General features: G+C 36.9%; 2 protein-coding genes across 3 annotated transcripts; one reads left to right on the top strand and one right to left on the bottom strand.

The window, feature by feature from the left end:
* Positions 1-1,689: 1,689 nt before the first annotated feature.
* Positions 1,690-5,926, top strand: LOC136815127 (uncharacterized). The gene is made up of 3 exons (XM_067071571.1): positions 1,690-4,633; positions 4,958-5,116; positions 5,501-5,926. Exons 1-3 carry the CDS (start codon positions 2,263-2,265, stop codon positions 5,647-5,649), a joined length of 2,679 nt encoding a protein of 892 aa, XP_066927672.1. The 5' UTR covers positions 1,690-2,262; the 3' UTR covers positions 5,650-5,926.
* Positions 5,817-21,484, bottom strand: LOC136815126 (polyglutamylase complex subunit TTLL1-like). 2 transcript variants are annotated; one of them, XM_067071570.1, is made up of 15 exons: positions 21,327-21,484; positions 20,860-20,925; positions 19,995-20,137; positions 18,897-19,001; positions 18,589-18,664; positions 17,885-18,016; positions 17,532-17,640; positions 16,849-16,929; positions 16,014-16,076; positions 14,706-14,746; positions 14,213-14,258; positions 13,818-13,927; positions 12,865-12,918; positions 12,484-12,600; positions 6,402-6,491 (listed from the first exon to the last, which is right to left on the bottom strand). In XM_067071570.1, exons 1-14 carry the CDS (start codon positions 21,434-21,436, stop codon positions 12,489-12,491), a joined length of 1,248 nt encoding a protein of 415 aa, XP_066927671.1. In that variant the 5' UTR covers positions 21,437-21,484; the 3' UTR covers positions 6,402-6,491; positions 12,484-12,488. The 2 variants fall into 2 exon arrangements, with proteins under 2 accessions (XP_066927670.1, XP_066927671.1); XM_067071569.1 differs by lacking the exons at positions 12,484-12,600; positions 12,865-12,918; positions 13,818-13,927; ... (9 more) ...; positions 20,860-20,925; positions 21,327-21,484 and adding an exon at positions 7,079-11,888 and having other exon boundaries at positions 5,817-6,491.
* Between the last annotated feature and the right edge of the window lie 477 nt (positions 21,485-21,961).

Below are 21,961 nucleotides of genomic sequence, written 5' to 3'. Positions count from 1 at the left end.
CTCACATGTACAATTAAAATTTTTCTTCAACTTGGAGATTTTCTTCCCCGCGTGCATTTTAAAACGTGGAAAACTTTAGTTGTGAATTTAGAGATCTTTTGCAACGTGTGTTTTAAACGTGGAAACTTTTGTCGTGAATTTGGAGATTTTCTTACCGTCAACTGCTCCAACTTGGGACTATCTGACAAAACATGGGACGGCAATTTGGCCACCATTTCACTGAACCTCCAAGGTCATTTGATTTGAGTTAATGAACAGCGTATTAAAAAAATGGCAAAACGATTGAGCGTTTGACGTCACTCGCGCGGCAAGTTACACACGCGTTATTAGTTAATCCCATCGGGCGATAGGCGGTAAGGCAGCAGGCGTTCTCTAATTCTCCAATCGTTGCTATCAGTGAAAGTTATCGTGACATGTTATGAAAGGAAGTATGATTGATAAACTTGGTGGAGTTATCAAAACAAATTTGTTGTCAAAGAGGTTTAACAAGTTAGTAAAAATACAGACCAGATATCAAACAGTCCCATGTTTCGACCAATCGTCCCAAGTTAAAGCAGTTGACGGTATGTACATTTAAAACGTGGAAACTTTTGTGATAAATTTGGAGATTTTCATACACGTGTATTCAAAACGTGAACTTGACATTTTCTTCCGCATGCATTTAAAAAATGAAGAAAACTCAAGTGATTTTCTGGCATGACAATTTATTTTATTTTATGACATTTTTTTGGAATTTTTGATTGTTTCCAAGTATATATGTGACATTTTTTGCTCTTGCAGCATGCTTTTGGAAATGATAAAATGGCTTCTGTTAGGGGAATTTTTCCTATCCTATCGGCAGTCTTTCAGATTATGAAATGTTTCCCAGTATATGAAAATGAGATTTTTTTTTTTTTTTGCATTCTGTCGGAAAATATGAAATTGTTTCCCTGTTTTGAAAGATTTTTACTTTTTAGCACGTACATTATTTCAAAAAACTCCAAAAGTTACTTTAAATTTTTACATTTTTTACAATATTTTATATATGAAAGTATAATGCAAAATATTTCATCTCATTTTGAAAATATATAAAATTTTCTTTGGTTTTCTTACTGTGAAATATTCTCCTTTTTGTCATTCTTTCATTTTAAACATTTGCCCTTTTTGGCTATATAATATTTCTGGAAATCAGCGCTTAAAATGATAATTATATAATCAGGTCTTTTGATGTGTTCAACAACACTCTACTTGGCGGTGCGACACCGGGTGACCGCTAGTATAATACTAAAATCCATTTAAAGTCCACCTAACGAAAATTAAAGTTCCAGCCAATTTGATTACTGCATTGTTGTTCTCAGTCGGGTTCAGCTTGGATATATTCCGTGATCCGTAGCTTTGAACCTACAGTCATCTTATGAATAATCCTGTAAATACTGGCAATAACATGAATGGAATTTTGAAATTCTTAGGTACTTGTGTTGCTTGATGTTATCTGAGATTTAAAGCACTTTGAAATCTTTTGAGGACATCAACTATTATTTTAACATTTGTAAAGGAAATATTTATCCGCATCTTTGCGGCTCTTGTTGATAATTTAATTGGTTGACAGTGTAATCTTTTTTTATCTTATAAATGCCAAGGAGAAAAACTCATTTACAAAACTTTCAATGACTTCTGATTATATATTTATCTTTTCAAGTCTTTCAACGAGTAGAAAAAAAAAACATGTAATTTGAGCTCTATCAAAAGCTACAGCCTTTCTTTTTGTCTCCAATGCATATTATTTTGACATAATTTAATTTCTTGCGTATGCATGTTTTTATTAAAAGTGAAACTTGAGTGTTTACGTTGGTTAGAACTGCTGCTATGTATGTTTTGGTTTTGCTGCGTACTAATTTTGTTGTTGTGTCTAGCTGGACTAGTAATACAATTTTGTCTTGCTTGATTTTATAATAATTACTATGTAATATCAAGCAACTGTTTTAAGTTGACATATACAAACAGACGTTCTATGTGTAGTTTCTTACTTATGATCACATGGCATTCAAAGAAAATTCACATACATCATAACCTCAATCACCACCGACAGACAATTTCATTCCTTCAACCAAAACACCACCCAGTGGAAGTTTGCAAATTCCAACCCTCTACAAGGATACATATTCGTTAAAATCATTATGACCTCATTCACCTCAATGCCCATCAACTGAAATAAGCAGAAGTCGACCACCTCCTCCTCCTTCAGTAATACGCAGTCGACCACCACCTCCTCCTCCTTCAGCGATGCAGAGTGAACCACCACCTCCTCCTCCAGTAATGCGCGATGGCCCACCACCTCCTCCTTCAGTAAAACGCAATGAACCACCTCATCCTCCGCCTTCAGTAATACACTGTGGACCACCACCTCCTGCTCCTTCAGTAATACGCAGTGGACCAGCTTCTTCTCGTTCAGCAATACGCAGTGGACCACCACCTCTTTCTCCTTCAGCGATACGCAGTGGACCACCACCTCCTCCTCCTTCAGTAATACGCAATGGACCACCACCTCCTCCTTCAGTAATACGCAGTGGACCACCCCCTCCTCCAACTTTAGCAATGCACAGTGGACCACCTCCTTCTCGTTCAGCAACACGCAGTGAACCACCTCCTTCTCGTTCAGTAACACGCAGTGGACCACCACCTCCACCTTCAGCAAAACGCAGTGGACCACTTCCTTCTCGTTCAGTAACACGCAGCGGAGCACCTCCTCCACCTTCAGTAACACGCAGTGAACGACCTCCTTCTCGTTCAGTAATGCGCAGTGGACCACCACCTCCTCCTTTAGTAACACGCAGTGAACCACCTCCTCCTCCTTCAGCAATACGCAGTGGACCACCACCTCCTCCTTCAGTAACACGCAGTGAACCACCTCCTTCTCGTTCAGTAATACGCAGTGGACCACCACCTCCTCCTTTAGTAACACGCAGTGAACCACCTCCTTCTCGTTCAGTAATACGCAGTGGACCACCACCTCCTCCTTTAGTAACACGCAGTGAACCACCTCCTTCTCGTTCAGTAACACGCAGTGGACCACCACCTCCTCCTTCAGTAACACGCAGTGAACCACCTCCTCCTCCTTCAGTAATACGCAGTGGACCACCACCTCCTCCTTCAGTAACACGCAGTGAACCACCTCCTTCTCGTTCAGTAATACGCAGTGGACCACCACCTCCTCCTTTAGTAACACGCAGTGAACCACCTCCTTCTCGTTCAGTAACACGCAGTGGACCACCACCTCCACCTTCAGTAACACGCAGTGAACCACCTCCTTCTCGTTCAGTAACACGCAGTGGACCACCACCTCCTCCTTCAGTAACACGCAGTGAACCACCTCCTTCTCGTTCAGTAATACGCAGTGGACCACCACCTCCTCCTTTAGTAACACGCAGTGAACCACCTCCTTCTCGTTCAGTAATACGCAGTGGACCACCACCTCCTCCTTTAGTAACACGCAGTGAACCACCTCCTTCTCGTTCAGTAACACGCAGTGGACCACCACCTCCTCCTTCAGTAACACGCAGTGAACCACCTCCTCCTCCTTCAGTAATACGCAGTGGACCACCACCTCCTCCTTCAGTAACACGCAGTGAACCACCTCCTTCTCGTTCAGTAACAAGCAGTGGACCACCACCTCCTCCTTCAGTAATACGCAGTGAACCACCTCCTTCTCGTTCAGTAACAAGCAGTGGACCACCACCTCCTCCTTTAGTAACACGCAGTGAACCACCTCCTCCTCCTTCAGCAATACGCAGTGGACCACCACCTCCTCCTTCAGTAACACGCAGTGAACCACCTCCTTCTCGTTCAGTAATACGCAGTGGACCACCACCTCCTCCTTCAGTAACACGCAGTGAACCACCTCCTCCTCGTTCAGTAATACGCAGTGGACCACCACCTCCTCCTTCAGTAATACGCAGTGAACCACCTCCTTCTCGTTCAGTAATACGCAGTGGACCACCTCCTCCTCGTTCAGTAATACGCAGTGGACCACCACCTCCTCCTTCAGTAATACGCAGTGAACCACCTCCTCCTCGTTCAGTAATACGCAGTGGACCACCACCTCCTCCTTTAGTAACACGCAGTGAACCACCTCCTTCTCGTTCAGTAATACGCAGTGGACCACCACCTCCTCCTTTAGTAACACGCAGTGAACCACCTCCTTCTCGTTCAGTAACACGCAGTGGACCACCACCTCCTCCTTCAGTAACACGCAGTGAACCACCTCCTCCTCCTTCAGTAATACGCAGTGGACCACCACCTCCTCCTTCAGTAATATGCAGTGGACCACCTCCTCCACCTTCAGCAATACATAGCGGAACACCTCCAGCTACATCGACTAATAAATTTTTTGAGCCACCTCCTGGTGTCTCATGGTTATCTAAAAGAAGCAATATGTTTCAACCGACCAAAAGAGAACCCCCTGCACCTGACAATCTAAAAAGTAGCAGTGGTGATTGGCGAGTAAAACTCAAATCATGGACCGTTGAAGATGTTTGCGATTGGCTGAAAGACATTTCTCTGGAAGAATATTGTGAATTGTTCCGCTTTCATGCGATCGATGGTGTTGAGTTGTTGGAGCAGAATGAAGAATCACTAGTAGACGCTCTTAAAATAGGTTGGTTAAAAACGTCAAGTTCTATTTTTTTTTTAGCTGTTCTTCGTTCCCTTCGGCATTTGAAACATAGTTCGGAATGAGATTAAATATTAAATGCTTCTATAAAATATAGTGACTGCTCTTGAGATACGTTCATAGATCCACTGGTCCCAATTTAGGCATTGACCAATTGCTGTCACACTTATCACATAGAAACAAAAAAAATAGATTTTACACTAGTTTCAATTGCAGACATAAAACTATTTCCTTTTAGATAACCTTTCGTTAAGGGCTACAAACATTACACTAATTTTATCACAATTCCCGATTTCGCTTTGTTTTCAGAACGTATCGGTCACCGAAGGAAGATTATGAGGAATTTAACTAAATTATTAGAAAAAGAAAAAGAAGAGAAGAGAACTAAAGAAAAAGAGGAGGAAACGCCGGACGAATTTCTTTGTCCGATAACTCAAGAGTTGATGACTGATCCTGTTATCGTGGCAGGTAAAAAAAGAGATTGCAAATATATAATAAGTAGTTTCATTTCCCATCCAGAACGCATGCGCGTGGTTTTTCCACAAACACCGGATTAGAACTAAAAGCTATCACTAGATTTCAAAAAATGCAGTCCTCCAAAGCAAAGGAACCACTAGATACAATCAGTAGTCATGATTACAGCTTTTATAAAACATCACACCAGGCACGTGGACTGGAAATAAGGGGCTTCACTTTTTGCTGCCTGGGAAAGGTTCGAGATTCTACTTTAGCCCTTCGGGCTTTAAACTCAATGCCTCCTCCCTTACAGGGCGTTTCCCTTTGCTTAGGTACCCTTTCCTTAGGACCTTTAATCATCCTAATCTATTAATTTTTCTTTCTATCATTCTTTAGACGGTTACACATACGAACGAACATCAATCACTCAATGGTTTGAAACTGGAAACAATAGAAGTCCAATGACAAATTTACCATTGGAAAACCGAAACCTCGTTCCAAATAGATCCCTTAAAGACGCTATTAACAGACATCTCGGACAGTAATTCTATGGACACGAACACAAAAATTAAGTACAATTGTACCGGCCCTATCGTACACAACTATGTATTAATGAGTCTTTTGGCAATTGATCAAGATTCCGTGGGACTTTTGATCTTTTGATCAAACTGATTTGATTAAACAAAACGTAATGAACTACCATTTAGCTATATCAACTTAAAAATTTATTAGATATAACATCACAGTTTAATTTCGATAATTTGAATAAAAAACGCGCAAATAAATACGCTTCCATGAAACGAAAATAAAATCCAACAATTATTAATTTTTCTTAAAGAAAATAGTTTTTATGAACCAAAACAAAAGGCCATCATTGGTAAATTTCTTCATCTACGTATTTTTCATATCAACAGTTTCAACTCCAAGCCGAGTCCAAAATAGTATTGCGTTCGTAATATTTTAAGGTCTTCATACATCCACTCCATTATAAACCATTAAGCATCAATTATTCAATAATTTTCTAGACGATTCTTAAAAATTCCCACTAAAACGTTGAAATCGAAGGACGGTTCTAAACCGTGATCTTTCAACAAAGTCTTACATACTTTAATATCGATGTTACTTTCAAAACAAGCCGTTCTTCAATTCCATAATAAAACGATGTACTCTAACTTATCTCTCTACTACTGAAAAATCTCTACAATTCTTTGAAATGTTCCAGTGAGTATATTGGTCATTCAGTGCCATTAAACTCCAAAGCTTTTAAATCGACTGATTTTGTTTTCTTTGGAATCTTCGATCTTGTAGGTTTGTGAAGACGCTCTTGTGGATTTTTCGATCGTCTGTGAACTGAGGTTGATCTCTTCATTCCTCTTTGAGTTGAAATCTATGAAATAAACCAGAATGATTTGTTGGTGGGTCAATCTCACATGTTTTGACATTTTTTGAAGATAAGATTCTGAGATTTCGAGGTTTGTTTACTTGTTAGCTTTTTTTATTTAAAGATTTTAATAGTGATATTGCGACACTGCCTTTCTTTTACTATAAATTTAAATTCCTTTTAAAATATGTTAAGTTTGTCTATTAACCATTTTATTCCTCAGGCAAAAGATAGCCAATCGGTTAGCGAAAAAGTCACATCTAGTTAGATCAAAAAATAAAACTGAATAAAGGCGGGTCTCCACTTTCGCGCGAAATGGGCGACAGTTTTTTTCTTAACCTTTTTTTGCCTGAAGAAAAGATTACGTCATAAAAAAGTTTCGCGAAAACAAAAAAAAAGTTGAAGGAAGTTTCTACGTTTCATCCGTTACGTCAATTTCGACCAATGAATTTGCTTCAGTTTTCAACCGACCAATGACCTTACAAAAACATCAAAAAGTTTTTGCTCATGTTGCGCGAAAGTGGAGACAGGCCTTAAAGAGTTTGCAATATTATTTACAAAGAATTGCAGAAATACCATAAACCTTAACATACCCTTTCATCATCTTCTGGGAGAAGAAGTGTGAGGAAAGCTGGTTCGTCAATTTTTATTTCATCTCTGGTGGTGAATATTTTGTCCTTCTTCTGATGCTTGTGGTGTAATGCAGCAGTCTCAGCTTGATTTGTTGCTGATTTCGTGTTAGGTATCTTGGTCATGGATGTTTTAGATTCTGATTTCTTAGCAGCATTAGTTTTGGAAAAGATGACTCCATTTCTCGACGCTTTAGTTACAGTTTTCTTGCTAATTTCATCTCCATTGGTTTCTGATTTCTTGGCAGCTGGCGAGCCAAAGAGAAGTTTCATATCTTCATCATTGAATGTATTGAATCCAGATCCATGAAGAAGCTTCTTGACATCACCTACATCTCCAAGCATGTAGTTAGGTTCACTCAAAATACGTCCTGCAACATGATCACGAATGTTGCCGTGACCTTCAAGGATAGGTTCTGTGATTTCGTTCCTCTTAAACGCTGTTTGGGTAACAGCTTGGATGGGTTGCTGAGTTTTCCAGAACTCTGGATCGTGCGTAATACTTTTGACGTGGCGTAAGAAAGAATGCAAGAAACTGTACGCTTTGGCATGATGACGCTGATCAGGGATACCGTTATGTGAGAAATATTTATCGAAATAGTTAGCGGTACTTGGTTGTAGATACGCATCTAGCGCCGCCGGTTCGTAATCTTTCTGAGGATCATAGTAATTGGTATTTGAAGCATAGTTGGTAGCAGAGACTTGTGGAGTTTGAACTACTTCTACGTTTGCATTGGTATTTGGTTGAGAAATACTTGCAACTTGATCAGCAACTTTATATTGAGGTCGGACTGTTTGTTGAGAATGTGCTGTATTGTGTTGTTGTGCCAGTGCTGTATTTGCCGTATGGCAGCATTGACTGTTCTGGTTTTTGTTCATGTTTTTGATGAAATTTTCAGTAGATGATTTAGCGCGCAATACATCAGCCATAGCTTTGTTTGCAGTTTGTAGGAACTCTGTTTGTTGTGAGGACATTTGAAACACAGGGCTTGGATATCGGATGTCATTGGAGATTAAGAAACCATCTTGGTCAACGTTATTTGTGAGGTGTTGGACACTGTTTGCAGCACTGACTTGGTGCGTCAGCTTGCTTTCTTTTTGGGTTACATTTTTACCACGAGTTCTGGAAAAGGCTGCAGATTCGGAGTACTCCTGTGTTTGTTGAGGATAGAAAGTGACAGGATAATTGTTGATAGCTTGTTGTGGAGCTAATGGTACATTCTCTGATAATGTTGAATATGGCGCGCTGATTTCTTGCGAGGGTGTCTTTTCTATGAATTCTGCACCTTGGTTGGTAGCATCTGGTGTTAATGCTGTATCTTGGCCATTACTGACAAGACTGGTAGCGTCCGATGTTGAAATTGTAGGATCTGCAGCATTATTATCGGGAGTGTTACCAGGACCTTCTTGTGCTGTTTGATCAGCATTAGTGCTGGTGAGCTCCTTTTCTTCACCCATAACTGATGCAGCTGTTTTGGTGAAATCATTAGTGATAGATCCATCTTGGGTAGGAAATGCTGCATTTTGAGTTAATTTTGATTGGGTGAATTGATCAGAGAGTGGTGTTTGAGATAAAGTTGATTGGGCGTTTGTGGTGAATGTCGAAGCTATGTTTGAATCATAATTCTGTGGCTGGTTTGATGCGTCTGTTTGTGGAGAATCTTGGTTGGTTGTCGAATACGCGTTTACAGTGTTGGCGTCGTATTGAGAGTATTCGTTTCCTTGAGAAAGTGGGTCGGATTGTTTGGTGTATGCTTGCAGATCTGGATACTGTGATTCTGGTGTATTTTCTGTTGAAGAAGGATATGGTTGTTGTTGGTTAGCTGCGTATGCTGCATAATTGAGATTACTTTGATACTGATTGTATTGGTTAGCATATTGCGCCTGGTAAGCAGATTCTAGAGCAGAGTTATCAGGAGATTTAGGACGTTTGTTGAGTGGTAAACCTTGGCGATACATCTTCGCAAACTGGTTGATGAGAGCTTGGTTTTCTTTATTGTTGGCGAATGGTTGTTGAAGAGGAAGAGAGAGAATATCCATTGAAGTGCTGTTGTTAATCTTAGTTCCGTTCTTAGAGTTGGTGATAGCTTTCATCAAATTGGTCAATGCAAATGCTGTCATATTTGGTTCAAGATTAAACTTAGTTTTATTAGCAGGTTTTTGGTAATTTTGAATCAGTTTCTGATCTCCTTGCTGGTAGTATTGCAATGTAGGCTGTTGCTGCTGGTAATACTGATTGGTTGGTTGTTTTGCATAAGATTGATATGTTTGATTTGTATTCTGCTGATTCTGTTGATAATATTGTTGTAAAGTTTGGTAACTTTGCTGATAGGTTTGGTTAGTTTGTTGCATTGGATGGAGATTTAGCATGGTTGGCAATTTTTGTTGAGCTTGAAGCGTAGTTTTCGGCTTTTGTTGGACCTTCTTAAGTGAACTCGACTTCAAGGTTTTAGATGCAAGTTTCCGGATTGGTTTAGTTGTCACAACTTTGTTAATTGCAGCAGTAGAAGACATGTTGGTATGTTGATTTTTTCTTGCAAAGGAACTTGTTTGAAATCGGAAACTCTGAGTTGGTGCTTTGATTGCAGTGTGTTTAGCCGTCGAAACTTTTTTAGATTGTTGCTTGATGTTTTGTTGAACTTTCACCGCACTTGGATGGGTATCAATTTGCTGATTGAGAGAGCTCATTAGCGATTGTGATGCCCTATGGTTTTGCTGACCACTAACCGATGGTTTATGCGTAAAAACTTGATTTATGGGTTGTATTTTTTTATTCTGTTTTTGCGTGAATTTCGGCCTAAACTTTGGAGAAATTTTCTTTGGAGCTTCTTTCTTTCTGTTTTGAAGACTTGATTGTGGCTGCACTAAGCTCTGTCTTGATTGGATAACCTCTGGAGCCTTCTGGTACTTACTGTTTTGTCCTAAATTCCCAATGAATTCTTGCTGGATTGATTTTGGTTTAGAGTCTGATGTGTAAGCGAGGTTCTTCACAAACTCTTGTCGTATCTTGACACCTAGACTTTTTGCACTTTGAAGATGTTGTTTCGTTGTGCTGTTAGATTCAAGATTCGGTCCCTGTTTTTCTTTCACCTCTTTGTTTTGACTGTTTTTCTGTGTTCCATAGCTCTCTTTCTCTAGCCTCTTTCCCGCCTGTTGTTGAGATTTCTTCCAAGAGTCTGAAGACTTTGCCAGCTTCTGGTTGTACTGTTGTTGGGATTTCTTCGAAGATACAGGGTCTGTTGGCTGTGCTAACTTTTGTCTTGGTTGTTGTTGGGATTTCTTGACTGCAGGGTCTGCCGGGTGTGCTTGATTCTGCTCAGAACTTTGTTTCAACTTATTGAATTCAGATTCTTCATCCTTTTCATCCTCATCTTCATCCTTGTCATCTGCAATCTCTTGAAAAACTTCATTATCCGATAATTCCATTCCCTCGTAAATCAATTGTTTGTGAAAGCTTGAAAGTTCAGTAGGGGCCATGTTTTCAAAAATTGATTTAGCCCTGAGCTTGGCGAATCCAGATTCTGAAACACTTTCTGTAGGCTGTTTATGGAAGTTGGATTCAGTTTCTTTACCAACATTCTCAACAGATCCTTTGCCATCCTTGGTGTTCGGTCCAACAACATTGACGTAATCAATATCATCAACAAGGTCGTTGTTATCTTCACTGACAGCTGATTTGGCGTTTTTGGTATTCTTCTTGATGGTTCGCTTAGCTCCAACTCCGTCATCTTCAGTTGATCCATCTCTGGAACTTTTCTCGTTAATGGCTCTCTTAGCCCCGTCATCAATATCTTGATCAGTTTGAGGAGTCTTGGTAAAGGAATTGACAGTCTCAAAATCATCATCTTGATTGCCAACATCTTGTGTCTTCTTATCGCCATGCGCAGTTCCAAGCAAACTTTTATCATTCTGACTCACGACGTCAAATTCTTCAGAGTCTTTAGTCTCATTCAAAAGTCGTCCTTTTTCAATATTTTCTTCCAAGTTATCATCAAAAACAGTGTCTTTACTTGACGGAGATGTTGATTGACCATCGGTGAATTTCTCAATATTGATGCCACCACCTGGCGACTCCATCAAATGATGTTTGCCGAGAAAAGTATCGACCGTGTGCTTAGTCATTGTCAATAAGTTCTTGGCCAAGACATATCCAGGGCTGCCTTCAACCTTCTTTGCAACAGGAAGGAAATAGACACGACGTCCTTGTTTATCTTCATTGTACAAAGGTGTGACTGATCCATTCTTTGGATGCAATCGATGGAATGTTCTTAGACTAATCATATCTCCTGTTTTCGGCATAACAACCATGATTTTAGGTATATGTTTATTGGCACCTTGCAGTATTGAATCCTTCGTTTCTCCAGGAAGATCGTCCAGTTTTAAGTGTTGTTTCATATCAAGCTTACTTGTCTCCAACAACTGTTTTAAGGGACTAATGGCTAGTCGCCCTGTAACAATATTTTTCTTTTGTCCTTGATAGTTCCTTTGTTTACCATGGTGTCTCTTGGATAAGGAGAAATCTGCAAAACACAGCAGTGCGATAAGATATAAAGACAACGTCGACGGTATACTCCTCATTGTAAAACAAAGGTTTGTGCTCAATTGATAGATTTCACATGTGTATACTCATTGTCTTTATATAATAAAAAAAAAACAATAAAACAGTCCCAAAAATCGCCAAAGATGTCTCTAATCAGATTCAGTTTCCTGTTTTCACATTATGCTCACTAAATTGTAGTGTTTATTTCGTGTTTTTCGACTGTTTTGTTTCTAAAATTTAAGATACGGTCGACTGGTTAATAGACAGTTAAAAAAACTGAAAATAGTTTTCTTTGTTTTTGTAATCAGTTTGTAAACATGGTAGTTGAAAGTCTCTTTAAGTTGGGGTTCTGTATTATACACAAAAGTGAAGGCTTCTCATTGGCTCGTTGTCTATACCTGAGTATTGGGTATAAATATATTTAATTTACCGGGGAAAAATCCAATATGCAGGGTGCTAAGAAGGCATAGACAGAGTATCTGATTATTACGTTGATATGATTCATACAGGCATAGCTTTAGGTTTTTACGATTAGTACATCTATTATGTTTTTAACTCGATCTTTATTGGAACGCGGGAACGGTGAGTACATCTGCGTAACATACGTTAATGGGAAGCTTTTTGATATTGTGCTAGTTTGTGAACGTGTTTGCTAGTACCATATTATCCTTTCAACGCAGTTTATAGTCCTACTATTTAGATTTAGATAATGAGCACGCGTGCTTTGTTAAAAATAAAAGTTAGATTCCCCACAACACTTTTAAAGAATGTCTTCTCTGTTGAATCTTTTACCATACTATTTGGATTAAAAAAGTTCAAAGTTACATACCTTTCTCACTTCCAAGTAGCGCGTTGCATTCTGTTGTCCTTGTTAGCCAGCTTGCTCTTGCCTTTACCACTCCTATCGGAGCCTGAACCATCGAGACCAGCTACCTCTTCGTCCAGTCTGAATTACAAGAACTATCGAGTTTAAAGTCCCGAAGAGGATAGAGATACATGTTGGATGGGAAATGAACCCAGTTATTTTATTAAGCCACTTATTGAAAGTAAAATGTACCCAAATATCTCAAAAACACGCTGTGTGAAGACAAAAAAAGCTAAAAGGTTTTGGCCTGTATATGCTTGTCGGCTTCTGCTTATAAATAAAAACGTGTATCAAATTATGCATAAGCTTGAAATGGAAAAAAGATGGATAGTATTTCAAACTTACAGGACATCGAAGTTACCAAGGTGTTCTTTCTTTGGAATCTTCTCCCTCCTAACACTGTGAAAGTATGAAACAAAAAAATACGTCTAATGATATCGGAGATAGTCATGTATACCGAGTTTATCATTCTACATCTGCATATTTGAACTTCATTTTAAGCTCACTTGACATCAATCGATACTTCGATTATCGTCGGCTTACGAAAAGTGATATAACAGTGAAAGTAGCGAGTCTGGCTTCCCTAATGGTCACCGAAGTCATTTTGAGATAATAATCAAATGTTTTCTGATCCGTGATAAAATACTTTTGTTTTTCTAAATAGGTATGTTTTGACTTTGCTATGTGCCTTATAACAGTGATCAAAACAAGGTTTTTCGTTCGAGACTGAAAATGGATTTTACACAATAAATTTGCACATATTCTTGAAACTTTGGTTCAAGGGGTAGAACACTCGGGAAAATCACGTACACTTAAAAAAAAATCAGAAAAATCAATAAAATCGAAGACAAAATTAAATAAAATCAAGGTTGAAATCAATAAAATCAATTAAATCAAAAAAATCAAAAGCAAACTCAGTAAAATCAAATAATCACGTACGTTTTTTTCGGAGTGTTTTTACCCCTCGCTTTGGTGAATTATGCAGAATTTTTAGACGGAAACGCATCTCTATATACTTCGCTGAGACAAAAAAAACAAAGAATGTTAAAATGAAGATCAGATCCAGGCCCGTAGCAACCCGTAGGGCACCCCCCCCCCCAAAAAAAAATAAAGTTGATAGCTTTAAAAATCTTGTATTAATGGCATCATTTTGAAAATAATCTTTTAATTAGATGCAGTTTTCTAGCAATCTAGACACCTTAAATTGCGAAATTTCTCACTTTGCCCCCTCAAGATGAAAATGCTTCCTACGGGCCTGAGATTACTACCAATCAAAAGATCCAATCAAATGAACTTACTCAGGAAATTCACCAGGAGGAACGACAATATTGATGACGTCATTAACCAAAGAGAATTTCATGATTCGATCAGCTGAGGTGGTCGCTGACAACGACGGTGAAGCGTTAACCTTTAAATGGGTAGAGAGGAGAATTCTTTCAAAGTTGAATAATATTCTAGAAGGAAAATCAGTCTCATCCTCCGAAGTTTTGAGGAAAAAAATATTTTTCCAAAAAATTAAGGTTTGAAGTGACAAAATTGTAAATTTGCTTGGGAAAAGATGACGACTTTGAAATTTTGGTTGGGTAAAACGAGGAAAATGCTCAAAGGCGACAAAAGTTTCTCCCGACTAATTATTTTTACATTACGGCATGTTTCCCTTGAAAAACTTTTCAATCTTTAAAAAATTACTTACCTCAATAATCCAAGGTTTCAGAAAATCATCAATGATAATGTCGTACCTGAATAAGACAGAGGTAAAATTAGAATAGTAGAAATGCAAAGAAAAACGAATTAAGCTCCATTTTATTGATACAAAAGAAACAAAGAAACTTTGTGAGGGTAGAATTAGTTGCAGAATCGGAATAACCAAACCTCATTTCAAACGCAGACTGGCAGTTTTTGTTTATAAAGCGAAAAGGCGTATCGATGCAATTGATAGAAGAAGATTGGCAGTTAACGCTGTTCTTCGACCGAAAGACACCTTTACACTTTACATCAAGAAACGTCTGCCGACCTAGCAAACTTTTTGTCTCACTGAGACTGAGGTAAATGGATACTTCATGATTCTGCACGTGAACTCGTAGTTGCCAATAAACAATGAAGCATGTGACACAAAGAGCCTACTGCTGGATAAGGGACAATGTTGAAAGTTAGAGGTTTCCCCTGAAATGACGTGATTCGCTCACCCATAAACTTCGTAGCAGTGCCTGTCATTTACCATGACACCCTATCAAAGGAAGAAAAGAAGAGATTTCAAGGTCATAAATGCTAATTTCATCGTTGAGGATCTGAATATGATAGGTGCAATGTTTTTAATGGGGTATGAAACATAACGCCAAAAGAGTGGACCGTATCGGGATATAATTTACCAGGGTCCAGTGACGTCAAGCGGATGTTTTTAGTGTGTGAGCACAACAATGATATCAGACTTCATAATTTTGAGCAGGTTACTTTAACCGTTACAAATTTGAGCACAATCCCTGTTAGCAAAAGGGTTGATTAGTTTGGTGAATAAGTCACTAAAGTCGGTTTCAATATAACTTGCAGCGGAGAGAAAAAAGGCTTAAACTTTTGATGTAATTCGACTTAGATAGCGGTTTTGTGCTCGTTAAAAAAATAATCTGGAGTGGAATATTATCATAAAGAAAAGATCAGAAAAGGATCGGAAAATGAAAAAGTCTCTGAGAAAATGAACTTCTTCAACAATTGTTATAAAATTATCATATTCACAAGAGTGATCCTTGGATCTTAGAACATCACTGATGTGAAAAAGTTTTTCAAAGAAATTTATTCCATCGAAAGATATAGTCCAAAGTTTATCACTGATTGACCATTAAAGAAAACAACAAAAAAGATCCATTTTTTGTGTCAACCAGGACAAAGTTTTAAGCTGTATTTTTTGGCTGAATATTTTTTGAAATTTTTTTCGCATTTATGACGTTCTAAAATTAAAGAATTTCTGATATAAAAATGAAGGCCATAGCATTATTCTACAAAAAGTTGATTTCTTCTTCATTTTTCACCTTTTTTTTCCATGTTTTAATTTTTTTTTTTTTTTTTAAATATTCTACTCCATATTATCTTGTTACGAGCACAAAACCGCTATCGAATTCGATCAAAAGTTACAGTCGTTTTTGTCTCCGCTGCAAATTATATTGAGATAGACTTCACTTTTAATGGGATTATTTTTCGCGAATTTTTGTCTTTTTTGCGAAAATAAAACACACCAAATCTCATGAGATAGCTCATCACTAGCGAAAATAAAGCCACACGAACCTTTAATTAACATTTTCGTTTTCAAATTCACTGAAATTTTTTACTTTCGACGAAAAATGGCGATTCCAAGGATATTTGCAACTTTTTTTGACTCATTCACGAAATCTCAAAAGTCTTTTTTGGCTTGTGACATTAAATCTCCCGAAAATTAATCCGATAAAAGTACATAATATGTTTTTAAAGATTATTCGGAAAAGTTACCCAATTAAATCTCTTACTGAGACAGACTTTAGAGAATGCACAATTAACCAATGAATGTCATCAAACAATTTATTGGTAACCTAAAAACAAAAGAAAACATTCAAAATATATAACTGACCTAAAATCAATTCTTAACATTCAACCAGAATTTGACATAATCTGAGACAGACTAAACTAACTCCATACATAGTCCGCACTGCAGATTTTTTCTCCGTCAACAGTCGAAGACCTACGTGCTAGCGGCTGAAGACCTTCAAAACTTAAACTTGCGGTTTTCCAGCGGCCGGAGACCTACGCTAGCGGCCGAAGAACTACAAATTTGATGTGCGATTAGTTTTCAACGACCGAAGACCTGCAAGACTTTATAAATCTAAATATCACCTGGCGGTCGAATATCTTAATTGCTAAAAAATAAAACCTACATCACTACACTTGCGTTCAGTAAAATAATTAGTATTTTTGCCACCAAAATTTTTTTTTATCATTTCATGGGGAAAACAAACACTATGGTCTAACTCACTAAAGATTTTCTTTAGTGAGCACATACAACTGATCTCTTTAGCGAATTAAACCATGATGCTCCGTATTCATCAGACGTTGGTCCACGGCAAATAATGAATGGCTTGAACACTCTAGAAGAGCAGTACAGTCAACTCTCTCTAATTCGACACTCTATAATTCGAATCTTTTTGTAATTCGAACTGAAATATTGGTCCTTGAGCTGGAAATTGACACAAAAAACTCTCCGTAATTAGAATCTTTCAATATAATTCGAAGATAATTCTTGGTCCCGAAAATCGAATTAGAGAGACCCGGCTGTATGTTTTGATGAAAATAAATACAACAAACTACCTCGTGACCTCTAGTCCCTTCTAGATACAATCGTAAATTTTCAATGGTCCATTTTCCACCGTGTGTCGAATTGTATTCATCCTAAAATAATATAAAAAAGCGATTACCATGCAATGAATGAGAAACATTCAACTTATGCCTGAAAAAGCTTCTTTAGAAATAGCGATGTCTACTTGAGGTTTGCTAATTTCAGATTGTAGGAACATTTCTCCTGAAAATGGTAGTTAAAAACCTTTTTTGAATTTCTTATTATTCTTGATATGATATGCATCATTACAATGGCTTTTGACTTAAAATAGAAAAATCACGTAAAATCAGTCACTCTCACAGCTGTTCAGTCCGTGATTTAATGTCAAAAGACATTTACAATGGTTCATATCATGAGTCGAAAAACATTCACACTCTAGAATACGGTATATCGTCCCTCACATGACTTAAGGTTTAATCTCAAAATTAATACCTTATGAAATTTAGAGTTTTACTGTGGTGGTTATCTTTGAGATTGAGATTGCCCTTTTTTTCATGTAGAGGAATAGTCGATGTTTTCATATGACAAAAAGGCCAATCTGAAAGGCAGAACATGATTGCAAGATTTCCAATTTTCCAAGAAACTTATTTTGAGATTGAACCTTTAGTCATGTGAGGGACGATATGTAAACAAATGAAATACTGAATGAATTTACCCCATGTTTTTGTATGGAGACGTTGGTCAAATGAACAAACATGTTATCCAATTCGTTAACATCTGCATTGTATTTCACTGTGCAAAAACGACAGAATCCAAGTTTATACCTGAAAAAATAGAGAATTAGGAGATTGTAGGATTCTTACCTTATGGTCGCCCAGGTATACAAAGTTATCCAATGGAGGCAGATGGAGGGAGAAATCCATGGAGAAAGAGTGGCACCCTCCCCTACCTTCGGGCAACTTCAGAGATAGCTTCGGTTAAAAGTACCAGTTAAAAGGCCGTAAAAACACCGATTTGTCTCAAAAATTCGCGAATCTGATAAAAGTAGCATTGACAAAAGGAACTTACATGTAACATTTGAGTGGTCTGTAAGATGTCACCAGCACATATAATCTCAAATCGAACTTCTTGCCACCGATCAATAAAGGGTTATCGATATACCGTGAAATGACATACGAGTCTTTACTGCTGTGAGGGACACTATTTGAGAGGCAAAAAATCCGATTATGAAATGATTATTTTTGTCTTTGAACCAAGATTTAATCAACATGTCTACAGTTTAAAACCCCCTTAAAACACATTTTACAGATTGGATTTTAAGTAATATCAGATAAAATGTAATTTTCAGTACATTTCGATACTTTTCTCGTTAACAAAACAATGGAAGGACTCGTAATGTCTGTCTGCAAAGGTCCTTTTCTTAAACAGTTTCACCATACATTGTCGGAAAGATATTTCAGAATAGAATTATCTGAAAGATTAAATAAAATTTTGAAAGATTGAAGAATAAAGAAGAAAAATGAAGATTTAAAAATGATCTTTTCTCTTGTGGTTTCAAAAGTTATGACATGACACTTTTTAAAATATTCAAATATCTTACTTGATTTTTTTTCAATCCTTAATCTTATAAATTATTCTCCTCTGAAACATCTTTCCAACGGTGTATTGATTTCTAGTAGAGCTTAAATAGTTGCTGAAAATTTGTTAAAAAGTAAAGTATCCACATGCTTTTGAAACAGACTTTAAGTTATTTGTTTGACATAGTTACTCACTTTCCAGATTTTCCATCCTTTGACCACTTTTTAATCTGTGAAATACGGTTGATTAAAAAGATTCCGACGCCTTGTGCTAAAGAAAAAAAAGTTAGATCATAGATCGAAGGTTTTTATGTTTGTTTAAGTTATGTAATTACAAAAATTTATTTAATGAATTCTCCTTCACAGGCATTTACCTCTCCGAAAATGATCTGCAATAAGAACATCTTTAAAGTAAGATATATTGGCTCTCGGTTAAAGCTTTCTGTTGATTACAGCGAGTTGCTATTGTTTTCACAATATAAAACACATTTTATGATACATACATCGGGCTGCAGGTTTCATAATCCATGTTGATGAAGGATTTTTCCGAAATTCTTCCACGAACAGGTTGTAATCACCAGGTAAAAGAAAGGTGGTTGGAACGAAGTCTAAATTAGAGAGAAAAAAACAACACTTTTTACATAGTAACTCTTTCTACAACGAGGTCTTGAACCCCAGGGAGAAGTAAGGCGATCTAAATAAGAAGGCAAGCAGGGTATATTTCATTCGAAAAGTATATCCACGCAAGCAAGAGATCTGACGCCAGATGGTTTTTGATTATTGGATATAAAAGCAGTAGTAGCTATAAAAGATGCATCAAAAGTAGACAGGATGGGAAGTGGTTCCCAACAGATTTTAGTAAGACAGATTCCCCATACGAATATCTCTTGAATGGTGGAGTGCTTGGTGCTGGACCTTTATAAGTTGAGGGTTTTGAGCCGTAGACAATTGTAGCTTTAGGTGATATTAAAATGATAACAGACTTTGATTACTGCAATCACTTGATGGGATGCACGACAAGCCTCATCATTATTGAAGGCTTTTAGAAAATATATTCTTTACAGTGGACAGAGCTAATACATGGATTTCTTGACAGCATTCTCAGCCCACTATATTGTATTGAAAACAAATTATACCTTATAGGACCTTAAATAAATCTTTTAAGAGACAACAACAGTCATTACAAGTTCCAACAATTTCACCCTACCGTAGTTACTCAACAATTAAATTTTATACCTTAATCCCATTAATTTTTGGACGCCTTTTCGTTTTGCGCAGAAAAGTATATTTTCCCACAATCACCTGAGCGAAAATTAAAGGAATGCCACCATCTTTGCACTCTTTTTTAAAAACAAGTCCTCTAATTATGCTAAAAATTAATTCTATGACTTGTTTGCCCTTTTTAAGCATATTTTTCACCAAAAACACCCGGAAAAAGCTCAAAAATTACAAGATGAACAAAAATTAAAGGGTGCGCATCTAAATATCCTTTTTAATAGGTGTGCAAAAATTAAAGGCACAAAAATTTGGTGTGTAGAAATTGATGGAATTAAAGGTATGTGTCTTATGTTTGATTGATTTTGTAATAAAGACTACCATACCAAGATAAGTGTACTTTCCATTGTCATCTTTCTCAGCAAAAGGGTTTCCTTCTTTTTCCAATTCTTTGCGATATCTTTTCAAATTCTTCAACATGGAATCTTTCCTTGTCAACTCGTAATGATTTGGAAAATGATTGACAACCCTTAAAGCCAAATTGAAAGTATTAGAATTGAGTTCTGTATTTCTATGAGTAAAATACTGAGCTGTATTGTTGCAGCATTGAAATGAAAAATAGTACGTGTCACGTTATTGATCCTTTTTCTTGACAATAGAATGCCTTATTTCATGGTGGAGACCACTAATCTAGAACACATTGGTGTCAAAAATAGTTGAATAACAATTGAGATGAACTGAGTCTACATTTTTTATGGATAAGACAAATTATTTTCCATTGCCTTTGCAAGATCAACTTTATATATTGTATAGCTTGGCTTTGAAAACCTTTTCGTACAATACATACAATATTCATACAAACCAGCTTGAAGATTTTTATTAGATAGCTATGTAAAACTAAGAAGCTAATTTATTGAATACCTTTATGGGAACTAATCTTGGCGAATTTTTTGTGGGACAGCAATTTTGTTTCAGCAAAATTTAGTTTGCCAAAAATAGTTCTCACCAAAATAAGTTCCCTTAATAAGTTCTTTTTATTGTACACCCAATATTTTTCCAAAAAATGGTGTATCATTCATATATAGCATTTTCAGCATATTCCTCTTTGTGTTTTTTATTTTCTATCATTTCATTAGAATGCTACAAATACTTGTTATATCATTAGTTCAAACTTTTTGTGTTCTGAAAAAAATATATTGAGAAAAATATGAAAGCAGAAAAGAGAACAAATATAATGTATTGCATACTTACTGATTTTCATTGAGTCTGTAGCCATTCTCAATATTAAAAATTTGTCTTACAGTACCGACACTTGCCCTAAAATGAATAAATAATGTAGTAATTTAGTGATCTTTTGAAGCTCCAGGAAGCTCTTCTTATTCTTAGATAGGTGCAGATCATTTGTGCCAAAAAATTATTGGAGAAATTTCTTGAAAAATATCCTTAATGAAGAAAAGGTCCAAATTTATTAAAATTTGAGGTTGACACAAAAACTTAAATCCAAAACTCCTTCTATCATCTCTTGACTTACTTATTTCTTAAAGTCCAATGCAATTCATCACAAAGAAAAGTTGTAATGATCTTATTTGATTCTTGTCATGGAAAAATTGAATTGATTCACTACCGGTAAAAATTTGTCAATTACACAGTTCCCTTTTAGTTTTTATGAGGTATAAAACCCTTTTAAAGAGACTGAAAGAAACATTCTAAGATCCTACCAATAAAAATGCCACTCATCTTCAGGATTGACATGATTCCATCCGCGCTTCTCAAAATTATTCACGAGAACTGATTTCTCAAAATCTGTTGCATAACTTATTCTAGCCATCTCTTAATATTGATGTCTTTCTAAATCAATATTTATTATTAGCTCTATATCAATGGAAAATAAAGGAGTCTAAGAAATAAATTTGTTTCCAAAAAAAATCCTAGAAGAAAGCAGGATGTGATATATCAATAGGAAAGAAAAACTGCTGTTTTTTTTCTGCAAAAAGACTTCTTTTTTAATAAAATTTAAGAAGGAAGAATTCTGCTGAATTCTAGAAAGTAGTAAAAAAACAGGGCTGCAAATAAGTGTCGTGAAAAAGCCATTTGACACAAACTGAAAATCTTTTGTGCCAGTCAATCTCTTACACCCCTGTCTCTTACTTAACCTATTCTTTTAATACTTGCTTTCTTTGTAGCTTTCAAGAATGTTTCTAAAGTTTACTTTAATTGACTGTGTTCTTGATAATTTTATTAGGCGACCCTCAATAATATGGAGTCTGCTAAATGACGTGCCCTGCATGCCCAAGTGCCTTACTTTTTCCCACGTGTCCACGTGCCTTTGCGTGCCCGCGTGCCCACATGGCCA

This window comes from Clytia hemisphaerica, unplaced genomic scaffold, assembly GCF_902728285.1.
Source record: "Clytia hemisphaerica strain Z4C2 unplaced genomic scaffold, Clytia hemisphaerica genome assembly, whole genome shotgun sequence".
NCBI lineage: Eukaryota > Metazoa > Cnidaria > Hydrozoa > Leptothecata > Clytiidae > Clytia > Clytia hemisphaerica.
This window is presented reverse-complemented; position numbering and strand designations above follow the sequence as displayed.

Excerpts from the sequence above, each read along its gene's own strand:
- LOC136815127 (XM_067071571.1), top strand. The coding sequence starts at position 2,263 with ATGCAGAGTGAACCACCACCTCCTCCTCCAGTAATGCGCGATGGCCCA. Across the intron at positions 4,634-4,957 it reads AGTAGACGCTCTTAAAATAG|AACGTATCGGTCACCGAAGG; the intron begins GTTGGTTAAAAA and ends CTTTGTTTTCAG. Across the intron at positions 5,117-5,500 it reads TGATCCTGTTATCGTGGCAG|ACGGTTACACATACGAACGA; the intron begins GTAAAAAAAGAG and ends ATCATTCTTTAG.
- LOC136815126 (XM_067071569.1), bottom strand. The coding sequence starts at position 11,692 with ATGAGGAGTATACCGTCGACGTTGTCTTTATATCTTATCGCACTGCTG. Across the intron at positions 6,492-7,078 it reads TCCCAGAAGATGATGAAAGG|ATTTCAACTCAAAGAGGAAT; the intron begins GTATGTTAAGGT and ends TTTATTTCATAG.